General features: G+C 31.2%; 3 protein-coding genes across 4 annotated transcripts; all 3 read left to right on the top strand.

The window, feature by feature from the left end:
* Window positions 1-284: 284 nt before the first annotated feature.
* LOC100780273 (cytokinin riboside 5'-monophosphate phosphoribohydrolase LOG1) lies at window positions 285-5436 on the top strand. Its single transcript, XM_006592641.4, has 7 exons — window positions 285-557; window positions 1035-1132; window positions 1219-1249; window positions 2078-2177; window positions 4668-4738; window positions 4889-5032; window positions 5158-5436. Exons 1-7 carry the CDS (start codon window positions 438-440, stop codon window positions 5221-5223), a joined length of 630 nt encoding a protein of 209 aa, XP_006592704.1. The 5' UTR covers window positions 285-437; the 3' UTR covers window positions 5224-5436.
* Window positions 5437-8147: 2711 nt separating this feature from the next.
* Window positions 8148-14679, top strand: LOC100785818 (uncharacterized). Of its 2 annotated transcripts, XM_003539370.4 has the most exons (15): window positions 8148-8358; window positions 9174-9283; window positions 9389-9497; window positions 9607-9750; window positions 10732-10836; window positions 11308-11391; window positions 11489-11604; window positions 11784-11885; window positions 11971-12084; window positions 12202-12258; window positions 12376-12442; window positions 12572-12625; window positions 13192-13266; window positions 14104-14139; window positions 14395-14679. In XM_003539370.4, the coding sequence occupies exons 2-15, from the start codon at window positions 9273-9275 to the stop codon at window positions 14494-14496; spliced, it is 1176 nt and encodes a 391-aa protein (XP_003539418.1). In that variant the 5' UTR covers window positions 8148-8358; window positions 9174-9272; the 3' UTR covers window positions 14497-14679. The 2 variants fall into 2 exon arrangements, with proteins under 2 accessions (XP_003539418.1, XP_040863111.1); XM_041007177.1 differs by lacking the exons at window positions 14104-14139; window positions 14395-14679 and adding an exon at window positions 13411-13851 and having other exon boundaries at window positions 8171-8358.
* A 3088-nt stretch (window positions 14680-17767) lies between these two features.
* On the top strand, window positions 17768-21335 carry LOC100779737 (UDP-xylose transporter 1). Its single transcript, XM_003540140.5, has 9 exons — window positions 17768-17959; window positions 18090-18168; window positions 18676-18801; window positions 18917-19101; window positions 19212-19279; window positions 19372-19504; window positions 19669-19830; window positions 20482-20757; window positions 20993-21335. Exons 3-9 carry the CDS (start codon window positions 18681-18683, stop codon window positions 21095-21097), a joined length of 1050 nt encoding a protein of 349 aa, XP_003540188.1. The 5' UTR covers window positions 17768-17959; window positions 18090-18168; window positions 18676-18680; the 3' UTR covers window positions 21098-21335.
* Window positions 21336-21641: the final 306 nt, after the last annotated feature.

Genomic DNA, 21641 nt, shown 5'->3' with positions numbered 1-21641 from the left:
GTAAGAGATCATGAACCCACGTACACAAGTATTTTCCTTTCAACACCATAGTTTATTTCATATTTAAAATAAAGATTTAAATCTTAAGTCACTTAATACAAGCCGCTTGATCTTCACATACGACCACCGATTGTTTTAATTTTTATATTTTTTTTTCTTTTCTTTCTTTGGTGATGTAGAGGGGACCATGGTAAAGTAGAACACACACACATCATTGGATCAAGTCTCCCTGATCAGTCTCTACGTACAAGTTGTGTGAGTCAGCTTCATTATCGGTGATGGGGTGAGGACGTGTGCAAGTGTTGCCGTTATATATATATAGCATAGGCGCGCGTTTACACCATCAACTGCTAATCCATTTTGTTCAGTGCGGGACATAGAAGCTGTTCCTGTGTGTGAGGAAAAAAAAAACAAGAGAGAGAGAGAGAGAGAGAAAGATGGAGAAAGAAACAGAGATGAAGCAATCCAAGTTCAAGAGGATTTGTGTCTTCTGTGGCAGTAGTCCAGGGAACAAAACTAGTTATAAGGACGCTGCTATTGAGCTTGGAAGAGAATTGGTAATGCCCCCCCCCCCCCCCCCCCCCCCCCCCCCTCACTCTCTTATTTCTTCTGCAGCCTTTTGGACCAATTCCACTCATACAAATACTATTGTTTTCTAATGCCATCTAACTTTTCTTCCCATAAATTGGATTTCTTCTCTTGTGCTGCTTTAAGATTCTTTTTTCTTATTTTATCTTTGGGGACAATTGATGACTTTGAATTACGTCAATTTTTCTTTCCTCTCTGTTTGATTTGTCTTACTTTTGTTTTCTAACGTTTGTTTTCAATTTTCAATTTTTCTAAGCTTACACCTTTTTACTACTATAATAGAATTTTACAGTCCATTATAGTCAACTTGTATCTTCTAAACTAGTTTTCATTTCAACTTCTATACCTTTTCACGAATTTGTCCATTTTTTAGTACTTTTGTCCATATACTTTTCTTAGGTTCTCGGAATTGGAGTTATTGACAGATATTGTTTGGTATTGAAAAGGTGTCAAGAAATATTGATCTAGTGTATGGAGGGGGCAGCATTGGTTTGATGGGGTTGATTTCTCAGGCTGTTTACGAGGGTGGTCGCCATGTAACTGGGTAAGCATCTTCTTCGTGTGGTCTCATGTTATGTATATATTTAATTTGTTGAAGTCAACTTATTTTTGTCTTGCTTTTGTGTGCAGAGTTATTCCCAAGACACTTATGCCAAGAGAGGTAATGTTAAGGTGTTTTGGAAGCATTTCATTGGAAATAAAAAGAAAGACCAAACACATATGCAGGGGGACACACAGAATTATCTACATGTTTTTCCCTATCTTAGCACAATATAAATGCCCTTGTTCCAATCCTTTGGCATCCAAGTGAATTTCCACCATACTTTTGTTATCCCAATATCTGAGCTTCACACTTGTCCTTTTTTGTGATTCATGTGCGGTTCCAAGTGAGTGGAACTAGTATATTGAGCTCACTCACAAACAAGTCACATTTTATTTATTTATTATCCATGAATACACCTGGCAATCTGGGGTCTTCCCTTCTGAACCATTTTGTCCTTCTCTCCTAATTCCATATAGCCACTTTAGATTCTGGTGGCATTTTAAATTAAATTGGTATGATTGAGAAAGTAAGAGAGTTTTGTTGATGACTTTTCTCTTGCACATATTTGGATTCTTGGCCCGAGGAGAAAAAGGGTGGTAACATGATTTCCAATAGAGCCCACTTCTAACAAGACTGTAATATTTATCATTGCAATATAAATATATAAGGTTAATTGAATGGTTAAAAAAAATTGTAATTTTTATTTCTTTTATAATGAAAACTAACAATATATAAGGTTATATAACGTTTGTCAATAAATTGAAAACCTATCATTGCACCGTTCCCTCTCCCTCCCTAGCTTCCTAATATTCCGTGGCATGTATTGTATTGTAGTATTGATATTGTATTGTAGCAATTTTCACTCTTCTCTCTCACACGCGCAAAAGCTGTTTCTACTTTACTATGAAGCTGTTTTTGTTTGAGTTATTATCATTTGGGTTGCAGCTCACTGGAGAAACAGTGGGGGAAGTGAAGGCAGTAGCAAACATGCACCAAAGGAAAGCTGAGATGGCTAAGCGCTCTGATGCCTTCATTGCCTTACCCGGTTCGTACAACAATACATTTATGCATGCTTCCACCATTATTTCTTCTTAATCTTAATTATATTAACAATTGCAATTAACATCATGCACCTGTGACTGTGATTCAATATTAATGGTTTGTCAAGGGTATTAAGAAATTTGTTCCGTTAAAAAAATATCATGTATAAGAATTGAGGCTAAGAATAATTTATAAAAACTTTTTTAAAATCATCTAAATTATTTTAAGGACAAAATTGTGCATGAAAGTAAAATAAATAAAAGGCACAATACCTTAAATGTGTAAGCCTAATAATATGAAGGACGCGAGTTTAGAACATTGACACTAGGAAGGCTAAGCCATACATGTGAGCTGCAATACCGCAAGAGCTTCTAGCCTCTTTACCTTTATTGGGAGGTGTTATTCTAGTATACTAAAAGTGTCTCACGTCTTACCAGAATTGAAGTTAAAAAATTTAAACACCCTTCTTTCTTTAAAGACAAAACCATTAGACCTACATGAGAGTTAATGTGGACAACACTACACTCGAGTGAGATTATATATTTCTTATAGAAAATAAAAAATACTCTACCAAATAATATCATGCTTTAATTTTTTTAAGATTTAATTACACATTTAATCTCTATAATTTTTAAATTTATCTTTTTTAGTTTTTATAGTTAATAAATAAATTTTTTAGTTCATAAAATTTAATGAATGGAGTTTTTAGTCCCTCATATTTATATTTTAATTTTTCAAAAGATTTCTGTTAAATTTTTTTTAACTTTGCTAGTTAAAAAATTTCAACACAAAAAAAGAAATTAAAATATTAATTTTAAAAATTTACTTATTAATTATAGAAACTAAAAAAATAAATTTGAAAATTATAAAAATTAAATCCACTTTTTTTTAAAAATTAACCATTATTATATATGTCTCTATTATATTCAAATAAAAAATTTATGCTTAAATTAAACATGTTGCCGTGTACGATTACTTCTTTTTCTTTTTTGACGAAAGATAATTATTTCTTCTTGATAGTGTTACACGATACCAATTTGTACATGTGACTAGTCAATTCCAAATCATAGTGTGTTGGAATACGAAAACATTTTTATTGGGCATAAAAATAAACTTTTTTATTTTATTATTAGAATAACTTTGCAAGGTCACGAATCATTCAATTTATTCTATGAAAATAGTTGTTTAATTTTATTAATTTAAAAATGACTATTTCTGCAAAAAAAAAATGTTAACGAACATTTATTAAATCAAATAAGTTTGAATCTCATAAAATACAATTTATTTTTCTTATTGCAGTGGATCCTTACATAAAATAAAGTAAAATAAAACTTCTACAAAAAATGGAGTATAGAAAAAATCCATTCATTGTCAATAGATTTTTTTAACTTGCGTGATGCATCGCTTCGATTGTGCATCAGTCCTCACATGACAAATTTCCAATAAGAGATTAACGTTTAAAAATATCTAATATCAGGTACGCACTAACTTAGTGCATGCCCCAAACCTTGTATACACCATGTGTAACAAGAATTATCCCATGTTTTTAAATGACATGTATGATAAAAAAAGTTATTTCAGGTTTTCGACTACCATTTTATAAAATATGAATTACACTCGCATCTTTCTCAAAGTTTAATGAAATTACACTCGATATTTTTTTAGGCATTATTTTGATCACCTTAATTTAATACATATAATTTCCATAAAAAACAGAAAAAGATTATGTTAATGGCAATGGTATATGGTATTACTTTGTTATATAATTAAAGGAGGCATTTGTAAGGTAAAAAAATGATTATCGGGTAAAATTTTGTTACACATTAGAGGATATAAATGCAATTTGACCTTTTATAGATTAGATGTTTTGTTTTTTGGTGAATAGGTTTTACGGATGTTGCTTTTAAAATAATACATAAAGTAAAATATAAGAAGGCCCAAGTAATTTTTGCGTGTGTTTTTGGAACTTAGCTGCAATATAAGAAAAAAAAGCCCAATGAACTAGGGACCCATGATTTGAGCAGTTTTCTCTCTTCTTATTGAACACCCCCTCCACCCACCCCCAAAAAAAAAAACACAGATGATTGTTGAGTTTAAGCACAACGGGATAGTTCATACTGATCTATTTCTGATGGCATATCCAAATCAAAAGTTTCTAGTCTTTTGTAAAAAAATTAAACAAGATTATTGGGAGGTTTCCGATATTATTCTTTTGGCCATGTTAGTGAAAATAAAAGGAAAATATGCATGTGTAGAAAAAGGTAAACAAAATATAATTATTAAATTCCTTCAACAACATGTAACCGAAGCAGATATAATGACAAACATCCCTATATATGTTGTAACAAGCATTTGCTTTATCTTGTAATTTTGAAACCTATTCACAAATCATCTTTTGAAGTCTCTAATGAATGACAAAAAAAAAAAAACACAGCCTGTAATGGTAATACTAATAGCTAGTAATATATACCCTTTATGTGCATAATTCATAAAGGTGGCTATGGGACACTTGAAGAACTCCTTGAGGTGATAACATGGGCTCAACTTGGCATCCATGATAAACCGGTAAACTCTTTATGTTCCAAAGTTATTTTCCCCTTAAAAAAAAAGCTAAATTAAATTTCCATTGCATCCTAGAACCATAATTATGAACATTGGTGCCTATTACACTTTTATGGCATACAAATGTATAAACCAAAGTGTTGGTTTTGAAAGGTGGGATTGCTGAATGTTGATGGATACTACAATACCTTTTTGTCTTTTATTGACAAAGCGGTGGAGGAAGGCTTCATCAGCCCCACTGCTCGCCATATAATTGTATCTGCCCCAACACCAAAAGAGCTTGTCAAAGAGATGGAGGTAAGTAATTGTTGTTATCTCTTATTTCTTCTACTTAGCCTTAAGTTGTTGAGTCTTCTCCTTCATATTTCTTTCTTTAACTAGCTTTCATTCTTTCACTGATGAGATTTGGTTTACCCTTTTAGGAATATTTCCCACAACATGAAAGAGTTGTCTCTAAGCTAAGCTGGGAAAGTGAACAGCTACATTAGTCCTCACTTTGTCAAATCCAATGGTGATTTAGATGATGATGATGATGGAAGTTTGTGTAGAGGGTAGTTGTTAGTTAGAATTTCGAAGTCATAGAGACTACTATCCTAGGTGACCACAATTTTCTGGAGCCAGATTCTTTGTGCTCTTACATTTCCTTGTTAGTGTAAACATTTGATTGCAATCTAGCTATGAAGGCTAACTACTTTGTTCAACCTGAATTTTTCCTTTTTCCTTTTAAGACTCAATCCGTTGGTCACTACAAATTTTTTTTTATCTATATTTTATCCTCTTAAAATTTAAATTTATTACTTTTTTTGCTCAAAACTAGATTTGGGTACCTATATGCATGTATGTAGTTATAGAAAAATATTAGTTTTTTTTCAATTTTTTTACATCATTTATATGTATAACCAATGTATAAAACATTATTTTATATCAGTTATATGTATAATTGATATAAAAAAGTAAAAAAAACCTTACACTTATTTCTTCAATAGCTTACAAGTAGGTTAAAATGTTTTCTATATTGATTATATATATAAATAATGTAAAAAAAATTAAAAGAACATACACTTTCTACAATTAATCTGAACCTAGCTCTGAGTCAAAATGTAACAAATTTATTTTTTGCAAATTTTTTTTACAATGGCAAAATCCAAAATTTTTATATTTGTGAAGATGAAAAACATATTCAAGCATTTTCTAATTAGAATTATCAAAGCACATGACAATTAAATGTTTAAACAATATTTTAGAAGTTTGTATAAATTTTTAAAATAGAAAAAATTATATAATTTTTTAAACCTCAAGAAACACATGCATAATTTTTTTACTATACATGTATTTTTTATTTTGTAAAATTTATACTAAATAAAAAATGCATGTATTGTTTAGTCTTTATTTTAACAAAACAAACCACCCATCACTATTTACTATGCCTACGGGCCACTTTACTTTGTTGTCTTGTTGCTGATTTGTCCCAGGTTATTCATGATACTTAACATTTAAAAAACAAATTACAACTATCAACTTCAGAAGTAAAAATACTGGCTCATTTGTTTTCCGGTTGACCCTTAAGACAATGAAACTAATTTGACAGTGAACCTAAGCATTGCCCATATCTCCAAAACCACTACAATTAGGCTAAAACTTCTTCCACTCCAAAAAAAATTTGTAGACATCCTTTGCATTCCGAATTATCCTTTCTTTACTGGAAAGGATGTCAGTAGAAATTTTTTGAGGTGATGAAAAAAATGCCCCTACAACTTTCATTCTGGAACTGTGTCAGCATTATTGCCCATAAATGGGCAAAGCCAGAATTCTTTTTTTTTTAAAAAAAAAAAAAACTTAAGTGTGCTCAGCAACCCAAATTGATTTATATTGAGATTTTGTTTAGATAATTTACAAAAAAAAAAAAACTTATAAAAGAAGAAAATAAAAAGATAAAATAAAATATTTTTTAAAATTAAATTTTAGATAAATTAAATGAGAGAGATTTTATAAATTATTTATACATAAAAAATTTAACTTATTTTATCTTGTTTTTTTTCATAAATACTTATTAAGACATTTTTTTTAAATATGGCCAAAAACTCTCGACTCTCGTGCAAGAGTGAAAACTATTAAACTAGGGACGAAGACAGTTATTTGGTGGAGGATCAATTTTTGTTAAAATAACTAACTTAATATTTAAATCTGAAAGGCTTGAGCTGGTTTCCACTGCAAGCTTGTTGACCATGTGTATTCAAATAGCCGAAGTATTGTTTATTTGTATTAAATACTAAAATAATAAGAAGACAGGATTTAATATTATATAATGGATGGACTATATCCAAACTACAAATACTAAGCTACAAATAAAATGGTTCAATTATAAAAATAAAAAATACAATGATTCAATAATGTTTTTTTCTTTTTGTTCTCTAGTTATGGAAGGTGAGGTTGATTTGGAGTAAAACTGGTTACTGGTGCCACCTTTTGTGGTTGAACCTCAGTCTTAAAAAGTGATAGGTTGGCGATGCTTAAAAATGCAATCATACTTCACATTCGCTGAGAAAACGATATGTTATCAACTTAATTTTAAGAAGTAGTACATCAGAAGTGCTTAAAGAAAATAGCAAATATTTTGTGATATCATCAATCATATATAAAATTAAATCCTCTCATCACACACACACACACACACAAAATAGACCAGTGTTTTTTTCAACAGAAAAACAGACCAGTGTTAAAAAATAAAAACTGAAAAATTAGGAGTTGGCATCACTTTGATTCAGGGAATTAACCATTTATGAATCATATATTTTTTTATTAATTAATTTTTGTATATTTTTCTATATATTAACCTATTTTTTTGGACAAGTTTCTCTGTAAAACCAAAAAGAAAATAACACAAATAAAATGTTATAAAATTAATTTTTTGAAAAAGCTAAAATCAAATTTTTTGAAAATTTAATGTTAACTTATGCATAAGATAATTTTTTTTATAAATAAAATTTATTTCATGCTTTATCTTATTTTCTTTTAATACATTTTATAGAAAATTTTATCCAAAAATTAATTATGTATAGTTAAATATTATTAAATAAAATATAATTAAAATAAAAAATAAATAAGGTATTGCAAAATTCAAAATATATAAAAAAAAATCATAGTGAAAAGGAAGAAAAAAAGGCAATAACTTCAATGCATGTAATTGAAAACAGGAATGTTGATCATTTTAAAAAAAACAATAAAGAAAAAGAAAGGTGACCCTACAGACGCTTAAGAATTTTCTGAACCATCCGATGGCATGGCTCCAATCCAATCCAACGGAGTGAGTTGACCGGTCAAAACCTAACTCATGAAGTCGCACACACGTGTCCACCACCTGGCACGCTCTCATACGCAGTTAAGAAATAATACAGGGGAAAATAGAAAAAACGAAGGCAGGGGTAGTTTCGTCACACGCATAAGCAGAGGGAAAATTTCAGTTTAGGCTACACAGCCTCAACATCATTGACATTTGATAATGGCAATGCCTCTGTTTGCTTCTGTATGATTCTTCTCAGCAGATAATCGATCGCGCTCTGTTGATTCGATCGAAATCGAAGAAGAAGGCGAGCTTCAACCCTAGCGTTTGCACAATCTATTCTGTAAGCTTAATGAAACTCTTTTTTCGCTCTTCGTGATGGACGAGTTGTTCAATCTGTATTTCGCGGTAGTGTTTCTGGAAGCTCTTGCATTCGCTTTCTGTGTTTTCGCTATCGTTTTACGAAGAAAGTAGTGTACGACGTGAATGAATATCAAATATGTTACTCGTTTTTGTTTCGTGAGATTCAGTAACGCAGATCGACGATGCAATTCTGAAATTGCGCATTTGTTCTCTTCGGTGGTTATTTGATGTCACGTCAGTTTCGTTTTGTTCTTTTAGGTTGTTATGATACGGTTTGAGTCCGCATTTGATAGCGTGAATTCAAAAATAGAAATGCTTACTAATCGGTACTGTGTGTACTGAAGTATTATTAACGCTAAAACCACATCAGGTTTCTATTTGTTCTTGAAAATGCTTGATCCATTTATCTTTGATATAGTAACAATGAGGTTTGAACTTGTGGCATCATGTACAACACCTAATCACTAGCACAATCCTTGTGGCTTAATAAATGCTCGATACTGTCGATTGGTATCAATATCAATGTCTTCAATATGTTACTGAAAATCTACAATTATCTTTGCATTCTTTATCCTCTCTTTCTTTTTCTCTCTCTCTCTCTCACACACACACACTCACTCACTCATTCTGAGAATGTAATTTCGATTGACATGAATGCCTTCACTTGGATGGAAAGACAGACAGATAGATTTATAGCACATAAATACTTAAATAGCAAATGTACATTCAACCTGACTACTACCATTCTACTTCTGTGATGTGTCTTATGCTTGGTCTCATTTTTTGTTGTTGAAGGATGATATATTTGCGTTGGTGTTTGCCTGAGGTTTTGGGGCGATTCCAAGTGATACATATCTTGACTTGATTGTGGTCGATACTAACTGGACAGGAATAATGCATCGCAAGTAAGAGAAAAAATTATTTTGTAGAGTAATGATGCCTGCCATTGTTTTGTATCTTAAATATCTTAATATTCCAATTTTAAATTTAGTTTACTTTCTCTTCTTTAGTTCACTTAAAAGATCAAATGATAGTACCCGGATTATCATCACAGCTATTATGGGAATTGCCTTTGGATTTTTTATTGGTATTTCAATTTCATCTGTGCATTTGACTAAGGTAATATTTACAATGGTAATTCTTTTCAATGCTTTGTCACACGTTTTTCATCCTTATAATTTTTTCCCTTGTTATATTTTGCAGATTAGCTTACTTTCTTCATCTGTAGCCTGTAGGGAATTCTTTTGATGTACCTGTAGCTGAATCTGAAATAGACAGATTTTCAGCTGAAGTAAACAGATCTCCTGCTGTTATTGACGAGTCTTCTGGAACCAAAAATCTTGAAACCCTAGGGTCAATTAGATTACCAAAGGTAATTTCCATGCTTATTCTTTAGATGGATGTGAATGTGGGTATATTCTCAGAAATGTAAAGCTGGAGGTTCCTTTGGTTGTTAGCACTGATATATTTGGTGATACTGTTCCTTAGAAAGGTTGGGTTTGATTTATGTATACTTTTACCATTTCCTGGCCATGGTTTTGTCTTATATAAAATATTTTGTGCTGCTAAGCTTTCTCCATGGCTAATTGTAGGGGTTGGAAAAATCATGAACTGAACCTTTTAAATCCTATTCTATTCAGATTTTAAGGATTACAGATTAAAATGTCTATTTATATATAATTTAATAATATTTGTAATTTTAATTGATTTATATTTTAACATTTATTTGTGGTTGATTATTTATGATCTTGCTCCATATTTAGATATGACATAAAACTTACCAGATAGAAAATTTATCACAAACTTTAATTCCAGCAAGGAAGTAAAATCTGCTTGTTTTATTTGGGGGGAAATGTGAACTTAAGCCTTTATTCAAACTAATCTAAGCTTATATATTGCTTATAAAACAATGATTAGGTGCAGGCATTCATGAGCTTGTCAACTTAGCAACTTGTCAAAGTGGTGCACAATTTATATAATTAGATGAAATGATCTATTATGTGAACTAATATCATTTTGTAGTTGATTTTAGAGCAATGATTTAGGTGCTGATGTTCATGAATCATGAGCTTATCAACTTTGGAAGTAGTCTGAAATATTAAAAATTCATTGCTTAAGCAATTTGATGAACATTAAAGTTGAATGAGCTTTTATCTATGTCTCATCCGTAAGGGACTGTCAAGTTTTTTGTATTGATTAAACTACTTTCTAGAATTATTTTCTGCTGGGTGTTGTTCTTGATGCATTGTGGCTATGAATTTCAGACATCATTATATAATTATACTTGCTATAGATTTGCAGCATACTATTTAACAAGCAAATAAAGTCTGATTTGAAACTGCTACTTTGATAGATATTTGTTGCATCAAATCCTCGTGGAGCTGAATCACTACCCCCTGGAATCGTTGTATCAGAATCAGATTTTTATTTACGAAGACTATGGGGTGAACCTAGTGAGGTATGTTACAAACAGTTATTTATGATGCGAGAAATTATTTGTGGCTTGTAGCCGTTAAGTCTCATATATGATATAGTACTACAAATACAAGACTTAAACAAACCCCAAAGTGCCTCTCTCTCTCTCATTTGCATGTGTTGTCTATTTTTGTGATGGTGGGTGTGGCATGGGAAAACAGAGAGCCATATGTAGCAATGTTTCTTTCATTCTTCCATTTAAGTTGCACATGACATAGGAAGCAAATCAAAACCATGTCCCCTACACACGCTTTACATGTCCATATTTCCTAGAGATGTGCACTTATCTCAATTGTGTATTTATGCAGCTCTTATTCATGCATGAGACCATTGGATATTAGTCTGTCAGGAGTATGCATGTTGATTAGCTGGTGTGGATAGTGCTGACATGTTAGACGTATATTTCCTTGATGTCTTTTTTGCAAATCTTCCAATGAAACCATGAATGCTGCAGGATCTGAAGAAAAAGCCGAAGTATTTAGTTACATTCACTGTTGGTTATGAACAAAGGCATAATATCAATGCTACAGTGAAAAAGGTTATTGAGATTGACTACCTTCATATATAAGAATTTATTTGTATATCTACCATTTCTTATTTTCTTCAAAATTGCTGACTATCAAATTGTTCTGTAGTTTTCTGATGATTTTGCAATTTTGCTCTTTCATTATGATGGTCGGACTAGTGAATGGGATCAATTTGAGTGGTCAAGGAATGCAATCCATGTTAGTGCAAGGAAACAAACTAAATGGTATAGTTTTCTCCAATCATTTTTTTGCATTTAACTTATGAAAGTCATAGGTATTGGACATGGGAAGCCTATTTTTTGGTGATCACATTTAACTTTGGAATTCTTAAAAGACCTTATCATTCTTAGGAGTGATGACCTTATTGCTTTTATGCAATTTCCTCGTACTTAATGTTGTGCAGGTGGTATGCTAAAAGATTTTTGCACCCTGATATAGTATCAGCTTATGAATATATTTTTATTTGGGATGAAGATCTTGGAGTAGAACACTTCAATGCAGACAAGTATTATTTTCATCTGTCTAGTCTGCTCAAATTTGATATTTATGCAACTTTTAGTTTAATTAATTAACTGTATTCTATTCACCAGGTATATTCATTTAGTGAAAAAATATGGTTTGGAGATCTCTCAACCTGGTCTTGAGCCTAATAATGGATTGACATGGGAGATGACAAAAAGAAGGGGTGACAAAGAAGTTCACATGTACTCCTTTGCCCTTCCTTTCTTTCTTAACTTTAGTCATTGATGTAATAAGATGCTTTTGTATATCATGACTTCAAACTTCAGTCTTGACACATTTTTGTATGTGTTGGCAAATAGGGTGACAGAAGAGAAACCAGGCTGGTGTAGTGATCCACATTTGCCTCCTTGTGCTGCGTATGCTCTCTCTTCCACCCTGGTTCAAAGTTGAATTGGTGTATTGCTATATCATTTACCTAGATTTTCTTTTCTTTGTCTACTTAGTTAACTTTATTATATCTTTTGTTATTTTAGATTTGTGGAAATTATGGCACCTGTCTTTTCTCGTGAAGCTTGGCGTTGTGTGTGGCACATGATTCAGGTATATTTTATTTTCCTTGTCGCATATGATGGCTATAGTAATGTAGTGGATGAACAGGTGAATTTTTCTCTTACATGATATATAATCTTAATAATTATACTGATGAACTTTCCAAATATCTATTTGTAGAATGATCTAGTGCATGGATGGGGATTGGACTTTGCTCTCAGAAGATGTGTAGAGGTCAGTAAATTCTATCTATTTATTTTTATCCCTTCCTACCAATGAGAGTTTGAATCCTTTTTGTTAGCATTGTTGATAGGTGGGTATGCTTCAGTTGGTCATGTGTGCTTTCAGGTGCCAAGCTTATAAGAAGCCATATGAATAAAAATTAAATGATCTTTGTTTTTTGTTTTGCCTTTTGAACTTATCCAACACAGTGGTCCTGATTTTGTAAGCACTTTGTGTTTGTGTTTCTGTTCATATTAATGAATTTTGGCTTGTGCTTTTTCTTAAGTTACTATTATAGATAATTTATCAGGATTATGGCCAATTTTAATTCTTGAAATGCATTTCATGGTTTTATCTGTTCTTGAATTAATCGAAGAGGCTTCCACAGTACCATATTTTTGTCCTTTTCATATTTATGATGAATCTTCCTCCTTTTTTTCTTTCTTGAGTGTGAAACCTGTATATTTTGTGCTAAATAGTAAATAGTAAATATGGGAGTACGATCTCATTACTTAAATAAAATCTTCTACGTAATTTGGTTTAGTTTATTTAGCTTTAATTTGAATTCTTTTTTGCAGCCAGCACATGAAAAAATTGGTGTAATTGATTCACAATGGATTGTTCATCAAGTAATTCCTTCTCTTGGGAACCAGGTTAGACCTCACTAGCTTACAATATAGTTAGGGCCACTTATTTTCTTTGATGATATCATTTTAAATTGAGTGTGTTTTTATATATTTGTTGGGAGTATATTTTTATTTTCTTTTTTTCCTTTTTTTTCCACCTCCTCAACCTAGTCAGTTGTGGTGTGAATTGTAGAAAGTTGATTCTGGACAAGGTTTCAATGACGAGGAGTTCATATTGTTGGGAGGTTAAACTAAGATGACAGGGTTTTATTTTATTTAAAACTTGATGATATAGTATGGTTGTTGCATTGTGATTGTGACTTGGAAGTCCCAAGTTCAAATTATGGAAACAACCGATGTTTGCGGGATAAGGCTGACTACATCTTCCTCCCCCCCCCCCCCCTCCCTAATACTCCACTTGGTCGGAGCCTCATGCATTGAGTTGCACTTTTTTATGTTGGACAGAACAATAGGCCTTTTCTCACTTATTGGTTCTGCTTTTAATTTTTATATACACATGATGGCCTTTCTTTTATTCCTGTTTTGGGAGGGTGGCGGGCTGTGGAGGTAGGAATTGCTTCATAGCTATTAAAGTAAGACGAAAAGATGAAGGTAAAAGACATAAGGACATCTTCTCGAGTAACGATTATATTTTTTCCATATTTATATTGCCTAGGATATGAATATTTATTGTTTGACCAAGCCATATATTATCGAGTCGAAAAGTTTATCATGGGGTAACAGGATCGAAATAGTTGCTTCTACTCACCATGACAGTACATATAGCCTTTACTTCTTTTGCAAGAAATTTTGTTCTATTAATTTCCAAATATAATTTTTTGGATATGTATGCATAATTTTCAGGGAGAGTCTGACAAAGGAAAAATGCCATGGGATTCGGTATGCATACTTTCTGTTCAATAATACTACCGAGTACTGTATTTGCTCGATTTTTTGCTTACACGATTACTACACTATTGGTTTTTCTTTAAAGTTCTATTAGAGCTACATATGCATTTATGTGCAGTAGCAAATGTAAGAAAAGTTATTAGTTAAATACTTATATTTCGATCAGACATTTTGCCCCCTACTGCAATACCTTCTTTTTTTTTTTCTTGAATAACAAATAATTTTCTTGAATAACCAACCTTTCAGGTCCGAGCCAGATGCAAAAGTGAATGGGCCCAGTTTCAACTTCGCGTAACCAATGCTGATAAGTCTTATCTTGAAGGACATAAACGTAATGGGAAGGATTGATATGTGGATCCATCTACCTATTGTATATGTTTTACGTACACACTCGGTGGTAGTATTTGTTTTGCATTGTTTCCTCCCCTCAGGTGCCATGCGAATTTTTGAGCCATATTTTTGAGGAATTAATCTATAGCCATGTAAATCAATCACTTTTATGTTATTGAATAACTTTTTTATCAGCCGTTAGATTGAAATTTCTTGTCTTATAGGTTGTACATATAAAATTTTATATTAATATAAATTATCTAATTCTTTGAATTAAAATTGACGTAATATATTATAAAATATGAAAATGAAAATAAATTTTATCATTTTTTTTGTTCAATTTGTATAAGAATTGATAACAAAAAAATAAGAGATCAATAAAAATATATTTTATATGAAATTATTGAAAGAAGCAATAATATTTAAGTTTTATACTTGCAAGTATTATAATTGGAATGCAGACATTGTAAAAACAAAAAAAATACTTTCGATTATTGATTAAGGTAGTATTTAAAAATGGGGCCAAGCATATGTGAAGAAAAATGTTTTAAAAATTTAGAACCTTAATTATTATAAAAATCTAGAACTATTTTTTGTGAATTATCTTTTACTCCCTCTGTTCCTTTTTAAGTTTCAAATTTTTAACAAAAAATTGTTTTTATTTATCTATAATTTTAAAAGTACAAGATAACATAGCACTACCCATAGTTAATTAGAGAGAGGAGAGAAACGTGGAGTGGGGATGAACAAAATAGGAAAAGTGCATTCAGACTATTATAAAAGAACAAAGGAGCAATGTTTTAGCTTTTTAATTTGATGTTTTGAATTGAAAGTCTAATTAATGTATCGTTTTCAAATATATAATTATTTAATACCCATTATTATTGGTGCAAATATCAAAGATGAATGTATTAAATAATATCATTTTAGTTCAAATATAATAATTTTTAATTTTATTATATATTTTTTTAATCGGTGTAATAACTTTAAACATCAAAAGATGTAAAAAAAGGTAGTACATTAATTTCTTTCTTTTTTTATCCTTAAATAAACACACATTTAATATAGTCATTGATTCAATTGATATATAATAATCTATTCTTTTTAAGACGGGGTTTTGACTTTTCAATTTATTGAAGTGTATAATGTGTTTGATTTTATGTTTGGAAAATGATTTTAAATCCAAAATTTATTTTAGATACATTTTCATATGTTTGATTTTAAGTTGGAAAAGAATTCTAAATTAATTTTAAGTTTATAATTAATTTTGAATTAAAACAACTTTAAATAACTTGGATCCAAAATTAATTATAAATTTACTTATAACTTAATTTTATAATAAAAACATTTCAACATAAAATTAATTATAACTTTAAGTAAACAACGTCACTTTAAAATTAATTTTAATCAAAATCAATTTTACAAAATTAATCCATTAAAAATTAATTTTAACAACATACATCTAAACAAACACTTAATAGGGAACAAATGAACCACATGACATCCCTTGACTAGGGAACACTGTTTAGTGTTTACTATAACAGTGACCAAACCAATGTGCACCTAGGCAGCTTCACCACCACAGTTGTCACGGCGTAGAGTTGTGTTGGAAAGAGTGAAAATTGAAACTTTAGGATTGAATGACAGAACGGAAAATGAGGGATGAACTATGAGCACCAGCAGCAAAGAGGAAAAGGGATGACTAAACACGATAGATAGGTCATGAAGATGAAGGAGTTAACGACCATGGAAGACTTATGAACAGTCTTTTTCAATTGGTTGCCCGAATCCATGTTCTCTGGGGATGTTATTTAAATATTATTTTTTAATATATTTTTAAAGTTACTTTTTTATTATCAGGTCATTTTCTTATTTGTTTAACAACTGAAAAAAAAAAAAATATATATATATATATATATATATATATATATATATATATATATATATATATATATATAACTCGAACAAATACAGAATGTGACTTAATTAAGAATGCCTTAAAAAAAGTACTTTGGTAGCATTCTTCTTGCTTGTCAGGGGAGATAGTCAGATAGAAATTGCAGTGTCAACAACAGCATGGAAATGCAAGAACTTTTCCATCAATAAAAAATAAGGTTAAAAATGAAAAATTAAAGAATCGCATCAGCAATATGGAAACTATTGATATTATCTTCTAATTAATGGTGAAAAATTACATCAATAACATCTGACTATACACGCTATACATGCATAATGTCAATTTCACGAGTTATTTTTCTTACTGACAGCTATATTGCACATAAGCCAATCCGGACAAATTAATCAAAACACCATATAATTGTGATCTTGTTTAGATAACTTTTTTAATAAACACTTATAGGTCCTATAAGTAAATAAAAAAATATAATAAACTAAGTTTCTTTCATAAGTTAAAATTAGTTGATATATATGTTAATTTATAGAAGTATTCTTATTTAGCTTTTCTAAAAGTTGATTTTAACTCCTCCACAGACTAATTTTAACTTATAACAAAATTTATTTATTTTACCTTGTATTTTCCAAGAAATATTTTTGACAAGTTTTACTCCAACAGGATTACAGTAAGTCTTTACATCATCTTCAAATGTATCGTAGATTTTTACTGTTTTTAACACTATAGGAATGTCAAACAAGCATGAAATTTGGGAAAGAAATACTAGTAGTATAGTAACTAGCTATTTTTTATTTTTAATTTTTATGGAGGAGCTAGAAGGACACAACTTTTCTTCAAAAGAAAAAATTGAAAGTCTCGTATGGTAATTAGGAGTGAGGTTGAAGTCTGTGGAATGGGGTTGGAGGGTGTTGCTTAAAATGCCAGATACCTTGACCTGGCCTAAAAAGAAATGTTGGTTTCACTCACCTTCCTGACTTGTGAGTCAAGACTCATTTAGCATACAATTTCATGAAAGCCATGTGAGACAAATGAGTTTGGTAATGACATTAGCTATAGCCTAATAGAATATGCAGCATTCAAATTTTGACCAAAACACCCTCCTGATTTGAACATCTTATCTGTCCAATCTTTTGCTATTTGCTGCTCTGCCCATTCAAAATGGCTCATAGGATAGCACTTACAACAACACTCTTGTGCACATCACAGGGGCATTTTGGTAATCCAAATGATTGTGACAAAACATGTCTTGTGTGTTTGACAATAGTCACAATCTTGCTTCAAATGGCCGTTAAACTCCCGCCATCCCAACAAGTTAACGGCGTTAATTAGGCACCAACAACCCATCAAAAATATATAGGCCACATAACATAAGGCTTCATTCTCATACAAGCTCACCCTCCAATCCACTATCACTCACTCTCTCTTCTCCTACCATTATTTCTCTCTACCTTGAACTTCCACAATACAACTCTCTGCCTATAAACGCTCTTGTTTAACGTGAGAACTTGGGTGATCTTTTGGAGTTGTAGGAGCCCTTACACCTTGCAGAGTCATCTCAACATTCCCAAGGTATGTGATAAAATCAATCAATCCAGTTTCTATATGGATATGGTTTATGAATAATGATCATTTTCATGTTCTTAGTCCCAAGTTTGTTGATCATGGTTTCTTTTCCTTACCTTGTTTGATACTTTTTCAGGGCTCCTACTACGCAATAACGCCAAGCTCGATCTCAAATTAATATATCATTTATTCCTCTTAATCAAATATTAAATAAGGTATGTGTTGATTAATTTCTTTTTGGCACCAACCATACAGTAAAAGCTAAGCAACACATTACTTATTAGTAAATTATCACGCTTTTTAGTATCTGATAATAAATGGGATTGGATTATCTCAATTGAAACTTTAGCTTGGATTCTCTCCTATGAAAATCTCCACTATCAAAATCTCATGTTAGATTTTTTTATTATTTAAATTCTCTTTTTCTTATTTTTAATTAATGGTTGAGATTTCTCTGGACTAAAATGTCACATGAGAAAACCCAAACCTGATAATAAACTGATGGATGAAGCTATACTTGTATGAAAATGAAAATTATGAGGGTGACATTGATACAATAAAGACAAAAAATAAAAATTGAATAGATAGATATTTAAAGAAAAGGGTATGCAAGAAATGGCTCTGTGAATTTTTTATTGTTTTTTCGTTTCACAAAACTAAATTAATGATATAAACTTCTAATTCGGTTCTTTGATGAAACTTGAAAAATATGTTGACTACAGAAAAGATGGGAGAGATGTCAAACTTCCAATTGGGTGTGATTGGTGCACTATTTCTCTCGGTGGCTTCTTCTGTCTCCATTGTCATCTGCAACAAAGCCTTGATGAGCAATCTTGGCTTCCCTTTCGGTGATAATCATTTTTTCCCCTCTTCAAAAATCATATAATTTTGGCGATCAATAGTAAAATTTATTAGCATTTGCATATCTAACTTAGTTTTTTTTTTTAATTCCATTTGAACCAGCCACAACGCTTACTAGTTGGCATTTGATGGTCACATTTTGCACCCTTCATGCGGCTCAACGCTTGAATCTATTTGTGTCCAAATCCGTTGACTTGAAAACGGTCATGCTTTTTGGTATTCTAAATGGCATTTCCATTGGATTTCTCAACTTGAGTCTTGGCTTTAATTCCATTGGATTCTACCAGGTTTCACCTCAATACAATATTACTACCATAATAATAGCATAAAAAACTAAATTAAATGAGTCATTCTACACGTATTAATTAATTTTACTTTTGGAATGATTATTTTGCAGATGACAAAACTTGCGATCATACCATTCACTGTATTATTAGAAACTATTTTCTTAAAGAAGCAGTTCAGGTAACAAGTTATTGTAAGGACTTCATATTTGTAATAATTCAATTTAAACAATGGTAATGTACTAATGTAAAGTCTTGTGTTAATACGTGCAGCTCGAAAATAAAATTCTCTTTATCCCTATTACTTGTGGGAGTTGGCATTGCTTCTATCACAGACCTTCAGCTCAATTTTGTGGGAACCATTCTTTCCCTTCTGGCAATCATAACGACATGTGTTGGCCAAATCGTATCCTTTATTCAGTTATTGCTAAGTACTCACTCTTCCAGTTGTTGCATGTAATTATTGTTATCAATTAATTATGATGGCTTAGACTTGATATCATTAATAATCTTAATTAAAGCTGAGGAAGATTGGATATATTTGGATCCTTAACTAAGTGTTCTATTTAGCTGACCAACACAATACAGAAGAAGCTTAACGTCTCTTCCACACAGCTGCTCTACCAGTCTGCTCCATTCCAAGCAGCAATTCTTTTTGTTTCAGGCCCTCTTGTGGATCAGATGCTCACCAAGCAAAATGTCTTTGCCTACAAATATTCTCCTGTGGTCTTGGTAATATTCAATCCTCACCATTGTATTATATTATACTTAATATGCATATCTGAGTATAGGAACAGGAGGACCACTACTAATGTTCCAACTAATTTTCACCTTACACGTAACCGAGTTTTATTAACTCTTTTTTGTAAAATGAGAATCTCGGGAATATGCCACATGAAGATTATTTTCATGTGACATTTAATTAAGTTTTTTTAACTTTTTCACAAAATTGAAAATCTTGGTGGTATATTTTGTGAAAGTTGATCAAAACTGTTGGGAAATACCCAAATTTCACATTGTCTGTTTCACTTCTTGGAGTACAGTTTTATATATCTGTTAGACAACTTCATTTAATGTCAATTGGTTTTAAAATGAAATTTAACATAGTATCAGAGCAAGTTCTGATCTTGGGACCACGCTTCCGCTAGTCACACACTCCCTCACGCTTTGATATCATGTTAGATTTCATCTTAAAACCAGGTATATAAGCTGTATTGGCATGCATTATTTCATAAATTTCAATAAATATTAATCAACCATAAAATTTATTAATGTAAAAAAAAAATGTGTTAATAACATTCATCTCTATAATTGCTAGAATTATCCTATGAAATATGACTGATAATTTTTGTTTTTCTTTTTGTTGTTGGTGGAAAAATTTAGGCATTCATCATCTTGTCTTGCTTGATAGCTGTTTCTGTGAACTTCAGCACATTTCTGGTCATAGGCAAAACATCTCCTGTAACATATCAAGTGCTAGGCCACCTCAAGACATGCCTTGTTCTAGGATTTGGCTACACATTACTGCATGACCCTTTCACCGGAAGGAACATTCTTGGAATACTAATTGCCGTTTTTGGGATGGGTTTATACTCTTATTTCTGCACTGAGGAGAACAAAAAGAAACAGTTAGCTAGTGATCTCCCACTGGCCTCTCAGGTACTTATTCTCTTCTACCTTTGTTTCTTGCATTTTCATTCCTCTATCTAAATCTTCATGACAATTTAGCTAGAATTTAATTTAAAAGCACAATACTATATGTTAATAAAAAAATTATGATCGATATAATTTTTCAAATAACTTACAAAAGATCACAATAAATAATTTGTTATTAGATAACTCAGTGTATAGACTAAGACTATTTTTTTTTCATTTCATCTTTTATTCTTTACAGGTCAAAGACAAAGATAGCTTACCACTTTTGGCCGGGAAAAACGTGGGTAATCAAAACGAGGAAAATCATGAGACTAAGAAATTAAGCAAGGATTCTGTTATTTGAAAGGACAGGCTCCATGTCTTTTTAAGATTTCGTATATTTTGGGTTTCTTTCAATTTCTAGGAAACTAGTAATGAGTGTAAATCAAATTTGTTTAATAAGTTTTCTGTAACTTTAAGTCGGTGCATTTCATTTACCTACCATATATTCATTAAACTGCAGGAGGAAATTCAAATTTCATAAAATTGTAATCCCTTTTTTGTGTCAATGAAAAGGTAGACATCAATTATTTTGTGATTCATTGCTATGTTGTTCTCAATAACAATCATAGAAGGTGCCTGTTGCATTCCATTTTGTTATTATCGTTTTTTACTAATCTGAAGACTCTGATGAAAATTCAAATGTTGTGTGCGTAGTGAGCGGGCTACTCATTCTCTGGTGTCTTAGAACCATATTATTACAGGTAAGAATAAGATTTCAATTTAATTTTCCGTTTAATGCGTTTTCACCACATTACTTTCTCTCTTCTTTTTTTTTTTTCACATCAGCACATTACTCTCTAGCATGGACCGACCCAGGAATGGATCAAAGGGGAACTGGAATTTTT

The sequence above is a fragment of the Glycine max genome, chromosome 12 (genome assembly GCF_000004515.6).
Source record: "Glycine max cultivar Williams 82 chromosome 12, Glycine_max_v4.0, whole genome shotgun sequence".
In the NCBI taxonomy this organism is placed as follows: domain Eukaryota; kingdom Viridiplantae; phylum Streptophyta; class Magnoliopsida; order Fabales; family Fabaceae; genus Glycine; species Glycine max.
The sequence above is the reverse complement of the archived record's forward strand: the minus strand, read 5'-3'. Positions and strand labels throughout refer to the sequence as shown.